This window comes from Lathamus discolor, chromosome 5 (assembly GCF_037157495.1).
Source record: "Lathamus discolor isolate bLatDis1 chromosome 5, bLatDis1.hap1, whole genome shotgun sequence".
In the NCBI taxonomy this organism is placed as follows: Eukaryota; Metazoa; Chordata; class Aves; order Psittaciformes; family Psittacidae; genus Lathamus; species Lathamus discolor.
The window spans coordinates 25,213,539-25,230,966 of record NC_088888.1 but is presented as its reverse complement, the minus strand read 5'-3'; the positions used below and the strand labels follow the sequence as shown (position 1 = coordinate 25,230,966).

The window sequence follows — 17,428 nt, the reverse complement described above, 5'->3', positions numbered from 1 at the left end:
CGAGGGCAAGAACATATTAAAAAAATGCATTAAAAAAATAACCATTCTAGAGATAATCACTGTACTTACCAATGAACAATACCCTCTGAACATAATACTTACACTTGAGGTGTGCATGACTCAAGACATTAAGTGTAATTAACTACAGGACGGAAGAGTACACTACCATTCACCTGTATATAATGCAAAAAGAACACAGAAAAGTTCAGGCCCTTCCCTAACTCTGCTATAAAATATGCAGATAGGCTCTGGGGAAGTAGCAAACAGGTAGACAGGAACAGCTGGTGAGAGCAGCCGGACTCTTCTTCCTAGCACCATGTCCACACATATCCAAAAGCATGTCTACAATGCAATCTTCTGGACATGAGAGACTCCACTCAATTTTATACATATTTTGTCTCAAATTACAAGGGTTTTCAGTAAATTTAAACTTTTTTTCTCCTTTAGCTCCATTGTAAATACAAGCCTTGGCAAATACCATTGCTACCAAGGAGAGAGAAAAGGAAACACCACCTCATTCTGTGTCTTATTTAGTCTAACAGCACTAATACTAAGCTCAAACCAACCAAACTAATGCTTCACAATGAATAGCCTGATCTGTTCAGGCTGCTTCCCCACCTTGTCCCAAAGGTGTCAGGTTCAGATGCTATTCAGCTCTCCACCAGCATAAAATAACTTAATCTTTTCACGGTCTTTCCATTCCACATTTACACTACTATCAAGTATCCTGTTTGCTTTCTATTATTTTTTAGAATCAAACAAAAGCCCTTCAATCTCTGTGTTTAACTCTCTGTTATTACCTTTTAATCACAAGCATCTCATACTTTCTTCACCCTCAAGTCTAAACCACCATCCTCTTTTTCTGTCTTTTGAACCTACGATGTAATATTCCACTTAACACACAACACATACAGGAGATCGTATCTGTAGTTACTAGAATAAAAAAACCTGTATGCCAAAAATATAGTCTCAGATTTATAAAGGAACACACAGCTAGTAGTTTCTAATACTGAACTCAGACTAAGAGCAATCAGCTGTTCTCTTCCCGTTTCATGACAGTCCATCTGAGTCTGTGAATTAAAAACCCACTCTTGAAAGGACACAAAACTAGAGGTCTGCTAATATGGCTCTCAGTACACGTGAGACAAGTTGGAAGGGAAACATCCAACAAAAAATTCCTCCGCTTCTCAAAGCGTTGCTAAGTTACCCCTTCTTTCATAAAGAAATCACTGAGCATGTAGGAACTAGAACTACTGAGATCTTTGGTAACTATGCCACATGCCGGGGCTTTTTACGCATCTTAATTATAACTTGGCCAACCTACTTTTGCACACACACTGAAAGACTGCTCAGTGAAACCCATATTTTTGCTCATTTTCAAAAGACTTATTTACCATTTAAATAAAGACCATATATGGTCTTCTACAAATTAATATAGCCTCATACATTTATTTTATTATGCTGTATATATAGCAATTCAAACATTGAACTAAATAGATGACTTAGCAGCTTTCGGACATAATACTAATGAAGGTAACCATGTGCTTTATTGTCAAGATGCACGGCTTTCCATACTTGGACTAGCCTGTAGGAGTAATTTTTAATTTTTGGAACACACTATGGAAATGAATACACTTGCAAGCTGTAAATTGTTCTGTATGATTCACTACACAATTACCATGCGCATTTAAAAGCTATACCTAGCCACCTGTATTCAGCTCCAGAGCCTCTACCTTTGCACTTAAAATAAAAAAAGAACACATACATATAAAGAACAGATACATGCCCCATGCCTGGGAAGTGTTCACGGGCAGGTTGGATGAGACTTTGAGCAACCTGGTCTACTGGAAGGTGTCCCTGTCTGGGGCACAGGGTTTGGAACTGACCCAAACCATTCTGTGATTCTATGATATGTGTGTGGATATGCATGTATATAGAATGCAAAGTTATGTTGATGTGAAGAAAAACAGACGTTCTTGCATCATGAGACTTATGTTCCACACTTCACCACCAGGCCGGAGCACAAACAAAAGCAAATGACTTAAGATCCTCATATTACAAAGCCACCAAGTGCCAAATGAGTTTTTTCCATCACGTTCAAAGGCATTCAGTGAAGATTTTAAGTAGGTAGGTGTCTTGACTTCACTAACAGTGACTGGAAGGGGAGGAACAGGAATGACATTTATTGCATTTAGGTCCCTTCCAACCCTTGGGATTCTGTGATTCTGTGATTCTGTGACTCATAGTGCTGAATCAGTATTCGTAAAGTGCTAGGAAAGTCTTAGAGGATAATCTTTAAAAAGTAACTATACACACCTGCCCTTTACAAAGGTGTATGCACATTTTTAATGCTTACCTTCATCCGTCCTGTTTATCTCATGTTCAATGAGCCTTGAACTACTGGGCCTAGAAGAAGGTGCAACAGATGGCTGTAATGAAGGGAGATCATCAACATCTCTCAAGTTTGCAAGCATATCCTGAAGCTTTGACCTGTTGGGCCCTAACCAGAAAAAAAAACCACAAAAAATTAAACGGTTTATGCATAGCTCATGTTGGCACTACTTATACCAGATACATTACAGCAGCACATGCACCAATGGATCCTACCTTGCACAGAAACGTTACCACAGAAAAAACTAATGAGCACCTATTTTTAGCAGTAACTAATCCAGCATGAAATGAATTTCTTGAAAAGAAAGTGACAGAAGCAACTGAGACTTGTGAATGCATTATTCTCCCCACGTTTATAAATTCATACTGCTACTTGCATAGGATGCTGAAGAATGCCTCCAACTGAGTCACACTGATTATAAGAATATTTATTTTTCTGAAACAATAGCTGATATTTGTGAGTATTTTAAAATTTGTGCATCAGGTACTTTTTGCATCATATTCTTATGACAACATGATTATTTTAAATTTATTTGTGCAGTAGTGTAGTATTGTGAACTACATAATCCAGAAAGTTATATTAATATATAAATGCAACTGGCTTCACTGGCCTACTTCCTGAAGCTATGTATGGTGAAGACCCATGCCCTTCTGGACACTTACCTGTGCTTTGCTCCATCATTTTCCCACATCCCTGTTTTGACTGTTTTATATAGGATTGAGGCTGAAACATATCTTCGGTAGTTTTTCCTGTTGTAAGTTTAATTAAGAATGGGAAAATGTCTTACCCATAGTCCATTATGTTTTTTCCTAGACCAGTAAATAATACAGCTATTTTCAAGCAGCTTTAACACAGAAGTGTACTCTAATATATGTACTCTCTCATAAAACCATTCTATGATTCTATTCTCTTATTGTTTCACAGGAGTGTTTACTACAGCCTTGCAAAATCAAAAGCTTACTAATGCAGTTACAAACTCTACTTTGTCCACCCTAATTATGACAGATAACAACCTAAATTGCATTTAATTTGTCTGTCACAAAAATGTTACTTGATTCAAGAAATCACTAGGATTTTGCAAGATTGTTTTACCATATCTGATTTATAAAAACAATATTTTACTTAGTGGCAGCTCAGTGTTTAAGCACCATTTATGACAAGATTAAAGTCACAGAAACAAACTTTGTACAATTTAACATCAAGATATTTAGTCCCTTCTTTTGCCCCCAGACTTCTTTCTCACATTCTTTTTCACTATGAGCAATATCATGAATAGCTGAAAACAGGCTGTGATTATTCCTGATTTTTCTGTATTGATGCCCGTCCAAGGATGGTTTGTCCATGGAAAGATGCTTAATTTCTGTACTGCAGTAAACCATTTGGTCTCTCAAGATCAAACCAATCAAATCAATCCAAAAGGTACTATAAATGTACTGAGCAGTAATCTTCATGAAGGAGCACTGGATGTCCAAGTGCTGCCTTATTATCAAAAATAAAAAGCACAGCAGCTGTTCAAGAACATAATTTCAATAGTTTGGTTAAATAATTTCTGCTAAGTTAACTCTGTAACTATTCACCCTGAATTACATGGCATGTCTGTGTACTTTAAAAATTACAGACAAGCTACAAAAATCAATTTCATTCAAGTCATACATTGATATGCCCTCTCTAGCTTAACTACAAAGAAATTCAGAATCAATTTTGTGAAACATAAACACTTTAGTTGGCCAGCTCAGCTTCTTGTCAGACTTGCAATTAATTTCCAAATGGTTCCAAAGATGACAAAAATATCACTTCAGAAATTTACAGTACAGTAATGATTTACTTTTTTTTCCATTAGAAACAGGAGGGTTAGTTTGTGTATTTGATAGCATTATTTCAGCAACATAACCAACTGCTGAGCAGCAGCTTATCACAGTACCAATACAAAAAGTAACAAAACAAGTCAGCCTCAGTGTGAGGATCTGACACCTTTTGCAGTATTATGCATGTCTCTTTGGAAGTGAGAATTTCCTTAGTATTCATAAGCATCTTCCCACAAAGGGAGAAACATCCCTCAAATTTCTTACTGGGCTACAGGCAATATTATTAATTTACATCATTCACACATGACATCTCAATATGGCTAGATGTTTGAAATATAGCTGTGAGTACAGTGTTTCATTTTAAGCATTTCACCTGAATTCAAAAAGTTTTTAAGGCTCACTTTTCAAAAAATAGATTTTACAAAACAGATTTGTATTTCAAGAAATGTAACAAAAATATAATACAGGGCTAGAAACTGTATTTCAGATACTGATCACAGTTTTTTGTTTAGATAACAATGCCCAACATTTTTACATGCTAGTCCCACAGGTCTGAACATCAATAAATCAATCCTGTGATTTACAAATAAACTGATGTTCAGAGTTACCTCCTATTTCGAGCCCTGCATAACAAATTATGATGATAGCATGGCTTTCATGTTGTGAATGTTAGGTATAAACAGGGGTAGAAATTAACCTGTTTTCTCCCTCTATCATCTACTAGGATACTCAAGACAGGTTTTGGTTTATATTTGGGTTGCTTTATTTACATACCAGACTTTAACTCTTCCTGTGAAACTGGCATTTTTTCAGCTAAGAAAGGGTTCTGAAGTCTTCTCTATTAAAGTGTGAAGTATTAAACAAATGCATTTTCAAATTTACACTTCTGAGTAACAGAAGTATAATCCATGCTCAAAGTAAGGGTTTTTAATTAATCCAACACATGGTTGGAAGAAGTTATATCTAATCCAACTATTCATCAGGTAACTCAATAGACTGTCATTAATTTCAACCCCCGAGAACTGGTGAACAGGAAAGCAGTCAGGAGCAGCAAAGTAAAAGAGTAAGTAATTTTAGGAAAACATTGAAAGAGAGATAGAATTAAGGATGTGAAAGATGTGAGATTTATGATTTTAAGGTGCAATGTTTTCCACTTACTCTTCACCCCCTTTTTCCCCTTGCGCTCCTTTTTGTATTGTTCCTTGAGTTTGGTTATTACTCCCTGGTCGACATTCCAAGCTTCAGGCATGAGACACTGGTCTTCCTTTTCTAAACAAAGTGAAACAAATGAAACATCCTTTTTCAATAATGTCACCAAGTGATCTCCACTGAAGGAGGTAACAGCTGCTGTCAATGGCATTTGTCTTATTTTAAACAGACAAAAATAGCACCAAGCTTGTGAAAGCTGTAAAACTGCTACTCACATTCCACTTCTATTTGCTCAGAATTTTCTTAACAGAAAACTGAGGTTAAATTTCACATGCCTAATTTCTATAACCAAGTACACAGCTGTCCACAAATGTAAGCAATATTTACTTTATAAAAAGTTAGGATATGCTTTTCAGCTTTTTCTTTCCTCCAGGGAAAGAATTACTATACCTAGAAGCAGCAGCAGCTATGTTACGGGTCAATGTAACTTCACAAAGCAGATGTTGCATCATTTCAAATCCTCATTTTATTGTCCTTGTGCTATGTTGTCACTTAAACAAAGTAGCAGCACATTTAAATAATTTTGGAACATAGTATACATGTCACCAAGGCTTTCTTGAATAAGATCTTAAAGCACTAAAGCCATGAAATTTCACAGAAAGGAAAAGGCCCGAGTTATTAGTCTTTGGAAAAAATAAAAAAAAAAAATTCAATGTGCCTAATGAAAAAAAAGAATCCCCCCCTTATTTTTAAACTTCTCTCAAATGGCTTCCCCTGTGACATGACACAGAGAAGAAGTATTCTTCAAGTGTATGGTAGCAGGAGATTATGAACAACAACTTATGAGTTCACATACAAAAAAGTAATTTTTTCCATCTATGGAAAGACTGCATTGAGGCAGCTTAGAAAAGTAATTTGTGCGAGAAGGGAGGTAATACAGCTTTTCCTCAAATATATTTATTTTCATGACCATTACAGCTACAAAAATTCTTTTTAATGCACTTGTTTTGTTTTATTCTATTAAAATCTTAGCTTTATTATTTAAAAATTAATTCCTTTCAGACTAAGTTTGCTTTGTACATCAATAAACTATTCTAGACCTTTTAAAATATGAACAATAATAAACTTATCCTCAGACTAATATGCAGAAACTAAATGTCTGTAGAGGAAGCATAACACTATCAATCACAACCTAACGGAGCCACTATCATTGTACAGAAAATACACAGCCGGACACCTGTTATTATGGGGACTGATTTGTTAGAAATTAACTATGTTGAAAAGACCTAGGGGGTCCTTCTTCAATATCAAATTGAAGAGGAATCAGCAGCATACTCCTGCAGCGAAGCCCACTGACCATATTCTGGGCTCTATTAACAAGAACATAACCAGTAGTGTGAGGGAAGTGATTATTTCCTCATTTGGCATTTGTGAGAGCACACCTTTTATACTACAGTATAGTATTTCTTACAGTGGGAAGCCTTGTAAGTAAAATGCTAAGTATCTAGTATTGACATAGTACAGCAAGTCCAGCGGAGCCACTAATATGGTTAAGTCAACTGGGGCAGATGAGCTAAAAGGACAGGTTGAAACTACTGTGAGCGCTCAGCAATAGCAAAAGAGGTATCCTAGTGCTGTCTACAACTGCCCAATGGGCAGGTGCAGGGAAGACAGAGACAGACTCTGCTCAGACTTGAATCACAGAAGGACAAAATACTTCTTAACACAGGGACAGTCAAATACCAGAATACAAGAGACATTCAAGGCCAGGCTGGATGTGGTTCTGGGCAACCCAATGTAGTTGATGATGTCCCTGCTCACCGCAGGGGGTTTGGACTAGAAAGTCCCTTCCAACCCAAACTATTCTATGATTCTACTGCCCCTGAAGAGTTTACAGGAACTCCCTTCTTGGAAGATACTCAAAACTTGACCAGAAGGCAGACACAGTAACCTGCTGCAAATGGAAATGAGCAGAAGTTTGGACTAGCTGAACTCTCATTCCTCTGAATTCTTCAATCATGATACTATATTCATGAGTGACAGACTAATTCAAGCCCCAAAGTCTTGAGGCATTAGTCTTTTTGCAGCAGCTATGAAAAGACAGATGTTAATAAGCTGAAGAGAGACTCTAAAAAAGATGGTCTGCAGGCTAAGTCATGTCTTCTTAACACATATGCCCAATTAAGTACTACTAAAAAATTGCATGAAGAACATTAATGATCAAAACTTACATTAAGAAGTATGAAAAAATATGCTTGAGAGAAAACAAGTATGTATTCTTTCTGGGACCACATTGTAAGTTTTAATCATGCTTTTCCTCCCAGGCTAAACAAGATTTTTTGCTCTACTCCAAAAAAAAAAAAAAAAAATAATTAATGGATTTATATTAGACTGTACTGTTGCCAGGAAAATACTTCATACATTAATTTTCTACCGACTGTCCCAGGATGCTTCCTTCATCCCCCAGGTTCTGTTCAACTTCACAAGTGGATCCTGAACTAATATTTAGCAAGTCCTTTATAGTTTAAAAATTACCTGAACACTTCTGACATTTTAAGCCAAATGGGTTCAGCAGATTACTGTAATTGATGAGTAACGCTTCAGATCCAAAAACAAAGCAAGGACTTCCTCTGTTTGCTTCTATCCTCTTTTTACAACATCACTGTTATATGCTACATTTAACAGCTTTGCTTAAATCAAATTAATGTGATTCACAATGGCAGTTCCTTGAAGAAGATTACTCTTATATGCAGTTACCATAAAAGACAGGTTGTGAAACAAGTAAATGAAAAACATGGACATCTATAACTCAAAAAAACCCTTAATATTTCTAGAAATGAGACTACTACTTTCTGTGACAATTTACTTTTAATGTTACACTTTTGCTTATTTGTACTCAGCTGTCATCAATGAAAGTAAAAATAAACCAGAAGTGTGAATTTGAGAACAAAAGTTCCTGTTGCCATACTAACTTCAGTGACACAACAACAGCTACACTTACCAAGTGTAAATGGATAAAATTTTAATATTGAAGAAAATACTGAACAGCCTAATAATTATTATTTTTTTTTAAAGAGAATAACATTCCTGAATTTGTTTGGTGAACAGAATACTGACTGCTGTGTGTAACTATGGTGAGACACATCCTCTTAAGCAGAGACTACACCATACTTACACAGTAATTTGGAGTCCAACCAGGAGTTAAATATGGTTCAGTGAAATACAGCATCTCAGAGCTGTTAGCTCATGTGAGAGCACAGCTACAATGGCTTGTCTGTCAAAGTTGCGGTTCTATCATAAATTATTTCCCATTCACCTTCCACAGCTCCCTCTGTGTCCACTTACTCTTGAAACCTTCCAGAGCAGCTTAAGGAGAAAATAACTCCCCATCAAGATATTTAATGTTCTTCCTTTCCCTATGCAGTATATTTATGCATAATAATAATGTCAAAGTAAAGCATGCTGGCATTCTGGGCTGCAGGACGTGAACCTCAAAGGACAGAGAACAGTTTATGAAATGTCTCTCTCTGACTAGAGAGCTTAAAGGTATATTATTCTGGTAAATTGTGAAAGAAATTTTTAACAATTGAGTAGTACATATCGCCCAAATTGCTAACACACAATGAAAGTACAAGAATTCAGTATTTATGACTCATTACTGTCTGTATCGAAGTGGGAGAAAGCAAAGACAAACTAGCTTTCATGTCGCAATTGTAAAATACAGCTTTATCAGAGCCCTTCATTAGCATGGGTCACTGGTAAAACACATTAACTCCACTCATAAAATTCAACTTCTATCTGTCTTATTATTAAAGAAAAGGAAGAAGACAATGACAAGAAGCATAACCCCTGAAGAATCCTTAATTAAAGCATTATACATAAAAAAGAGAACATTATGTCAAGAGGACTTCAGTCTGCCAGTTATTTACTGTACGAATACTCAAAAGAAGCTGTGATCGTGACAGAGACCTCAATCAAACCCAAGTATTCTTAGCACATTTTTTTTTCCTCCTTCTAAACCTGGCACAATCCATTACATTTCCTTACCCCAGTCTGTTCCATCTCCTGAACTTCTTGATTCCCCATCACCTTCATCTGAGGTAACTAAAAAGTCAAACTCTTTCAAAGCTTCTTCTGTATCTCTGTCTTCACTGCTGTCAGATAGCACTCTTTTCCTTACAATCTGAAAGGTCAGGATGGAGAATAAAAAAAGTGAATTACATTACACACACACCTTTATACTGAGCAGTACTGTCTTGTCTTCTATGCAAAATCCTAAGAAGAACTTGTTGAAGAAGCAGAAAAGTATGTATTAATAAGCAAATCTGTAATAAGTATTCAGGCTTTGTTCAAACTTCTAAGTCAAAATAAAATTTTTCTGTATATCTTTCTTCTTGTGACAAAACAATTCATAATGAATCTACACTGACCGACACCACTACTATTTCAATACCAGAAAAGTACAAACATTCTTAATACAGATTTTAAAAAAACCCAAACAACAGAAACAACAAAAAAACTCACAAAACCCACAAACAAAACCCCCAGAATGCTGTAGAAAGGACTGCAGCGAAGCCAAACTCACTCTGCTTCTCTGAAAATAGCCACCTTAACACTCACCTCTGAAATCACTCTACATTTGGACCAAAAGACAAGTTTAGGGAAAAAAAAAAAAAACAACAACAAAAACCAACAAACCACAACACAACTGACAAGACTTCATTTGCTCAGATCTGGCAAAATCAGTCCATCCTGGATACCTCCTCAGATATTACGGGTATTTGAACATGATACCTCCATGTTTAAACTGCAATTCCCTTTTCAAATTCAAAAGTAAGCTAACTTTTAAAAAAATTACCACATTTTGGCAAAAGACAAAACACATGTATTAATGAAGGACCTCACTGTATGCGTTCTGCAATCAATTTACTTTTCTCTCAATAACCAAAATGGACTAGATGCTTTACAGTTATGATACATGAAATCTGTAGCATAAATTTTACTTCTACATAAAAAAAGAATTACATTCATCACAATATTTTGACTTGGAACCTTGATAAGGGTCAGTCTGTAAAGACTTCAGTGCACAGGCCAACATCCCATAGTTCATGAAGATGAATGACTGTTTCCACTAAATACAATGAACTCATTTCAAAACCTGAAGGAATTCTAAACTTCATGCTTCATTCCTTCAGCAGACTTATTAAACACACTTTATTACAGATGATTTTACAGAAGAGTCTCAGACATTCACAGCCCATGGATGATAGGGACAAGTTTACAAAGATTCTCTTCAAAAACTTTCTAAAACTGGTAAGTTTTTTTAAGCGTTCATTCTTAAAACTCATCATAGAAACAATCACATCCATCTTAACTCCAAATTTCAATTGCTAAGAAACAGAACTCACTGAATAATGACCAAATCATACAGCAAAGTATAGCTCAAGAGGGAGTTTCAGGTATTTGACTGAATAAACAAACAAAAAAGTTTATTAACTGCATGGTAGTTTTTTCCAGTTATACTTTTTTTTCCTTCCACAAACTATTTAAAGAAAAATATTTCTTTATATTTTATTTCACTGATATTTCAGTTCTGTAACCTACAAGGATAAATTTCTACAAGTAATTTTAGATGTCACTACATTTATACAAATATTCAAGAAACAATGCATTTTTGATATGCAATGTTACAAACACTACCTTCAAACTTAGCTGAAAATTGTAAAAAAGGACACCTGCTACCTTAAAAAATGTATTCAATATATATAAAAAATATTAGGCAATATGGAACAGTAGGAAGACAATTTAAAAAAAATTAATCTGTCACTGAAAAAGCAATAAAGATTGCAAAGCTTAAGTTGTATGCACAAATGCAGAAATGCATACATAATCCCTCTTATGCACACATGCTTGGACAGACCATCATAAAGATGCATTCATGATTTGCACGTGTACATACACAGTCAAATACTTTGCATATAGGCATCTCATTAATCTCACTTTTTCTGTTCTTCGTAACTTTTTCAATTATTTTTTCCACTCACTGTTGCAGTATCAATGATTGTTTTCTCTCTTCCTTCAATATCGTCTTCATCTTCTTCATCACTAAAGTCTGCAGCTGCATTTTCAAGAAACTTGAAGGTCTCTAGCAGAGAGGCAGAGTCAGTCAATTCAGGTTTCCTAAACAACAACAACAACCACCATCATAAGTCAAAAGAAATCGTAACAGTCACTTTTGCAATTACCAGTCTGTTCTGTATTATGATGTCTAACAACACCTGACACTAAAATAAGCCTATAGCTAAACATGTTTACTGATTAAAAAAAATAAACAATTATTCTTCATGCAGCTGCAATTACCAAAACAGACACTGATTTTTTTTAATGTGAAAAGCATTTTAAAGCAAGATTCATCTGGTATGTGCCCAAAAAGCAACTTCAATACTGATAGAACTTCCAATACTGAAAGCCTCAGCAACAAGGACATAAGTTACAGCTACTAAGTTGGCCTCCCGTATGTACATCAGGGTACAGGAAAACTTCGCTGCTGCGATGTGAATGTTCCTCATGTGGCTGGGAAACATCAAACTCTAGCTCTATCAATGCTTAACTTCTCAGACGTGGTAAATCTGCCGCTATAAAACAATATAATAGGAAAATATTACTGATGACTAACTAACATTTACGTAGATGTTAGGATTAAACAAACAAGGAAATGGATGAAGACTGAGTAAATTATGTCTGCACTGGCACAAATTCAGGCAGCGCCTCTGAAGAGGAAGTGTAAGGGTTGTTATACTAACAGCTGAAGAGGAAGAATACAAGAAGCAGGACTTTAACCATTATTAAAACTCTGATGAAAGTACAATTAAAGCAATCCTATAATGAACACCAGGTACCATGTTTTCGATGCAGAAGACACACTCCTCCATCAATCCCTCAAAGATGAAGTGGTGAACAAAATTATACAGTTTGAATTATAATGATTACTTCCAGGAAAACCTTGTCCATTCTTTATATGACTTTACAGCAGCAAAGACAAGTTTTATTGTTTTTCTTACCTTTAATCAGTAGTCTGTTTTTCATAGTTCATCACTAAATGCACGTCATCTTGATTTTCACAACCATTGAAACAACAGAAGTCTTTCTTTCTTTTTAGAGTTGTCTCTCTAAATTGTCTTGTACAGCCACCCTTATGATCAGCAAGTGAGCTGCTAATGCTACTTTATTTTTTGCTATGACACATTTCGAAAGGTTCAGTTAACTAACAAGCCTATATAGCATGCCCTTTTAAACTCCCTGCAGTGTAAACTCTGATCATCCATCACCCTCTTATCCCAGTGTTTCTTCATTACACTTTTCAAAGGTTTATTGCAGAGAACATCTAAGGGCAAAAGCTCTGATGGGTAATAAGGCACGATCAGCAACACATTTTCTTCTTTACACAGTCTCTATTCAGGCACTTCTATGCTTACATGACAATTAGCAGGAGTGGCTTCTTGATAGACTGTTGGTTGATGTTCAAGGGTCACCTATTACAAGCTCAGGAGTGCTGCATCCCAACTAGAAGGAAGTGCGGCAGAAGGGACAGGAGACCTCCTTGAATGGATAAGGAGCTGCTGAGGAAAATTCAAAGGGAAAAAGAGGCTTATAAAAAATGGAAGCAAGGACAGGTGGCCTGGGTAGAGTACAGGGATGTTGTCCGGGAAGCTAGGGACCAGGCTAGGAAGGCTAAGGCACAGTTAGAATTAAGCCTAGCCAGGGATGTTAAGGATAACAGGAAAGGATTCTACAGGTACATAGCAAAAAAAAAAAAAACAGACTAGGGACAACATAGGCCCCCTGAGGAAGCTTTCAGGAGAACTGGCTACACAGGATTTGGAGAAGGCTGAGGTTCTGAATGACTTCTTTGCCTCGGTCTTCACTGGCAAAGACTCTGACTGCACCACCCAGGTCTTAGAAGGTAGACGCAGGGACTGTGAGAATGAAGACATTGGGCCCACTGTAGGAGAGGATCTGGTTCGAGACCATCTCAAAAATCTGAACGCGCACAAGTCCGTGGGACCTGATGAAATCCATCCGCAAGTCCTGAAGGAGCTGGCAAATGAAGCTGCTAAGCCACTGGCCATCATATTTGAAAAATCATGGCAGTCAGGTGAAGTTCCCGACGACTGGAAAAAGGGAAATATAACCCCCATTTTCAAGAACAGGAAAATGGAAGACCCGGGGAATTACAGACCAGTCAGTCTTACCTCTGTGCCTGGCAAAATCTTGGAGCACATTCTCCTGGACAGCATGCTAAGGCACATGAAAAACACCAAGGTGCTTGGTGACACCCAGTATGGCTTCACTAAGGGGAAATCCTCCCTGACCAATTTCGTGGCCTTCTATGATGGGGCTACAGAATTGATGGACAAGCGTAAAGCAGCTGATGTCATCTACCTGGACTTGTGCAAAGCGTTTGACACTGTCCCACACGACATCCTTCTCTCTAAATTGGAGAGATATCAATTTGATGGATGGACCACTCAGTGGATAAAGAACTGGCTGGATGGCCGCACACAAAGAGTTGTGGTCAATGGCTTAATGTCCGGCTGGAGACCGGTAATGAGTGGTGTCCCTCAGGGATTGGTGTTGGGACCGGTCTTGTTTAACATCTTCATCGCTGACATGGACAGTGGGATTGAGTGCACCCTCAGCAAGTTCGCCAGTGACACCAAGCTGTGTGGTCTGGTTGATATGCTGGAGGGAAGGGATGCCACCCAGAGGGACCTTGACACGCTTGTGAGGTGGGCTGATGCCAACCTTATGAAGTTCAACCACGATAAGTGCAAGATCCTGCACCTGGGTCAGAGCAATCCCAGGCACAGCTACAGATTGGAGAAAGAAGAGATTCAGAGCGGCCCTGCAGAGAAGGACTTGGGGGTGCTGGTTGATGAGAAAATGAACATGAGCCGGCACTGTGCGCTCGCAGCCCAGAAAACCAACCGTATCCTGGGCTGCATCAAAAGGAGTGTGACCAGCAGGTCGAAAGAGATGATCCTGCCCCTCTACTCTGCTCTTGTGAGACCTCACCTGGAGTATTGTGTGCAGTTCTGGTGTCCTCAACATAAAAAGGACATGGAACTTTTGCAACAAGTCCAGAGGAGGGCCACGAGGATGATCAGGGGACTGGAGCACCTCCCGTATGAAGACAGGCTGAGGAAGTTGGGGCTGTTCAGCCTGGAGAAGAGAAGGCTGCGTGGAGACCTAATAGCAGCCTTCCAGGTATCTGAAGGGGGCCTATAGGGATGCTGGGGAGGGACTCTTCTTCAGGGACTGTAGTGACAGGACAAGGGGTAATGGGTTAAAACTTAAACAGGGGAAGTTTAGATTGGATATAAGGAGGACATTCTTTCCTGTTAGGGTGGTGAGACACTGGAATGGGTTGCCCAGGGAGGTTGTGAGTGCTCCATCCCTGGCAGTGTTCAAGGCCAGGTTGGATGAAGCCTCGTGTGGGATGGTTTAGTGTGAGATGTCCCTGCCTATGGCAGGGGGGTTGGAACTAGATGATCTTGAGGTCCTTTCCAACCCTAACTATTCTATAATTCTATGACTACTGAAAGCATAAACACGAATACTATAAAAGTTATCCAAGAAAATGTCTGGCCTTAGCTAATTTATATAATGTACTTTGATGGCAATTTGAAGCTTGCCTGTTTCGTTATTTTCCATCTGTTTAGTTTGTTTCTCTTCATGGGACCACTGATAAAGCAACATAAAGTAGAAGTGGCAAAAAAATACTCAGAGACAGTGTAGATAAATTACTTTAAATTCCATTTTAGAAAAAGACAGACAACTCAACATTTCCAGGGCTTCTGTAGTCTAGAATACTTCTTAAAATATTAATGGGTGAAAATAGAATGGAGCTCCCAAAGCAAGGACTAATACAGAAATTAGCATTAGATACACTAATACACTAATTAGTATTATAGACATGACTGAAGCAAGACTACGGCAAGGTTCAGGACCTGCTGCAAATAAAGGGAGACAAAAAAAAAACCCATAAATGTCTCAGAAAAAAAAGCCAAAACCACAAAGGTCTCAGAAAGGATGATTCCTCTTTATTGGGTAGTTCTAGATCAAAATGTGTTAAGGGAGAACACAATTTTCAAAGTGCAAGAACTTAGGCATTGCTTTTTCCTTCTTCCGCAGCCATACTGACTAAAGAAAAACTGCTAGGGAAGAACAAGCCAAAAAACCCAAACAGCAGGAGCAGCTACAGAAGCTGCCAAAGCAGAGTGCATACAGTAACCAGATTTTGGCAGGACTTTCTCAACCCTGTGCTCCTCAGCTGCTTGTCCTGACTCTCCTTCCCACTACTCCTTCCTCAATCATACCCTGCAACCACAGCACCCTCGCATAGTTTTCTCCCCAGCACCTAACCTTGCCTTCTTTCCTTGAGGGTTCATCCCAGTTGACTTACCAATTCCTAAGTGAACCTTAATAAGTAAGTTACAAAATAAATAAATAATTAGTTAATTTAACCAATATAACATCTTCTATCAGATACTGCTAACTCTACATTATATCCTCCTCTCCAGTAGTGTTATTCAATGAGACAGCAAAGGTTTTGGGGAAGAGAGACTACCTGATACTTGCTGCTTAAAATGGAAAATTCTTGTTACAAATGGACTGGTAACCGAAGTATTTGCCTCCCTTAAAGCAACATAAACCTGAAATCACAACACTGTTTTTCTCCTCAGGAGAAGTTGCCAGAACTTTCTACCACTGAAAATCCCATCATCTCATCCCAACTTGTATTTTACAAGCTGTTCAGTTCAGATTTGTCTTAACCCCTTGCCCCTCAAGACTAAACCCAATAATAGTATGTTCCTACGAAATCTAAGAAATATGATTTGTGGATATTCCACATGTACTATTTCTGCCCTACAGTGACACAGGTCCATACAACTATTTCATGTAAAAATCTAGCCGGCCCTGACATCAAATTACTCAGAGTCTTACAGAATGTATAGTATTTGATTTGCTCTCAACATTGAATATTCAGGATCTTAACACAAATCCTGTTTCTTATTGAGTGAAAAGTAGAAACCATTACCTAACGGAAAGGTGAAGCTGTTATGTGGAAACTAAACCAGCACAGTGATCATAACTTTCCTTCTCCCAGCACAATCCAGAATGCTTCATATTACAAAGTCAAGTTTAACTTACACTAAAGACACATTACAGACACATATTCTCTTTGTAATCAACACATTTAATATTTCTCTCATTATCTGCTTCTTTGTTGATAACAGTTCTTGTGAGTCTGTGGTCATGGCCAGGGAGACACTCAGATTGTTCCTGTGAACAGCCCAGCCACAAGGCCATATTGCCTCAGTCCTACTCACTCCCCCAGATGAAAAAGTAGAGGAGTTTTTGGTTCATTTGTTTTATCCAAGACATACAAAAGTTATCTTAAATAAAACCAGATTTTATTGATAAATTCAGAAGCAGGAAGAAATACCACAGTAAATTTAAAAAAAACCACAAGTTCAGCTTAGGCTGCGAAATGTTTCTGGGGCCTGTAACAGGCAAAAGCCTGTTATGACCCAGCATTCAAAGCAGTCACAAAGCAGATACTCTAGCAGTCTCTTTCTTGAGCCATTTTCTTTGGCTCAGTTCTTCTTAATGTCAAAATGCTCTACTGCAAGGTCGTAAGTTTTATTAATTCCCCACAGAATCTAGTTATTTCATGTTTTAACACAGTCTTTTCAATGTGGCTAGTTGAGCTCTTTCAAAATGGATGAAATGAATAAATACATGCAAATTCAAATGTATTCCTTTCTATCAGGGCTGTCTTTAAGAACAATTTGTTAAAACCTCCATACCATGCAAAATCTTTCATAACGCAGCACAGAAAATGCAAATTCAAATGTATTCCTTTCTATCAGGGCTGTCTTTAAGAACAATTTGTTAAAACCTCCATACCATGCAAAATCTTTCATAACGCAGCACAGAAAATGTCAAACTAATAATTTATAAAACTATGGTACACTTACAATCAGCAAAATTTACAAACAAGGAACATGGGACAGGC

At 37.6% G+C, this 17,428-nt stretch overlaps 1 protein-coding gene across 3 annotated transcripts in view; it reads right to left on the bottom strand.

Annotated features, from left to right (window-relative positions):
- STRN (striatin) overlaps nucleotides 1-17,428 on the bottom strand; it is a 70,244-nt gene that overhangs the window by 18,140 nt on the left and 34,676 nt on the right. For 2 of the 3 annotated variants that reach the window (XM_065680093.1, XM_065680094.1), the window contains exons 6-10: nucleotides 11,391-11,526; nucleotides 9,394-9,529; nucleotides 5,356-5,466; nucleotides 3,055-3,141; nucleotides 2,357-2,500 (exon numbers count right to left, since the gene is read on the bottom strand). In XM_065680093.1, coding sequence (XP_065536165.1) covers nucleotides 2,357-2,500; nucleotides 3,055-3,141; nucleotides 5,356-5,466; nucleotides 9,394-9,529; nucleotides 11,391-11,526 — 614 coding nt within the window. The remainder of the gene's footprint in view (nucleotides 1-2,356; nucleotides 2,501-3,054; nucleotides 3,142-5,355; nucleotides 5,467-9,393; nucleotides 9,530-11,390; nucleotides 11,527-17,428) is intronic. The other variant, XM_065680095.1, reaches the window with a different exon arrangement.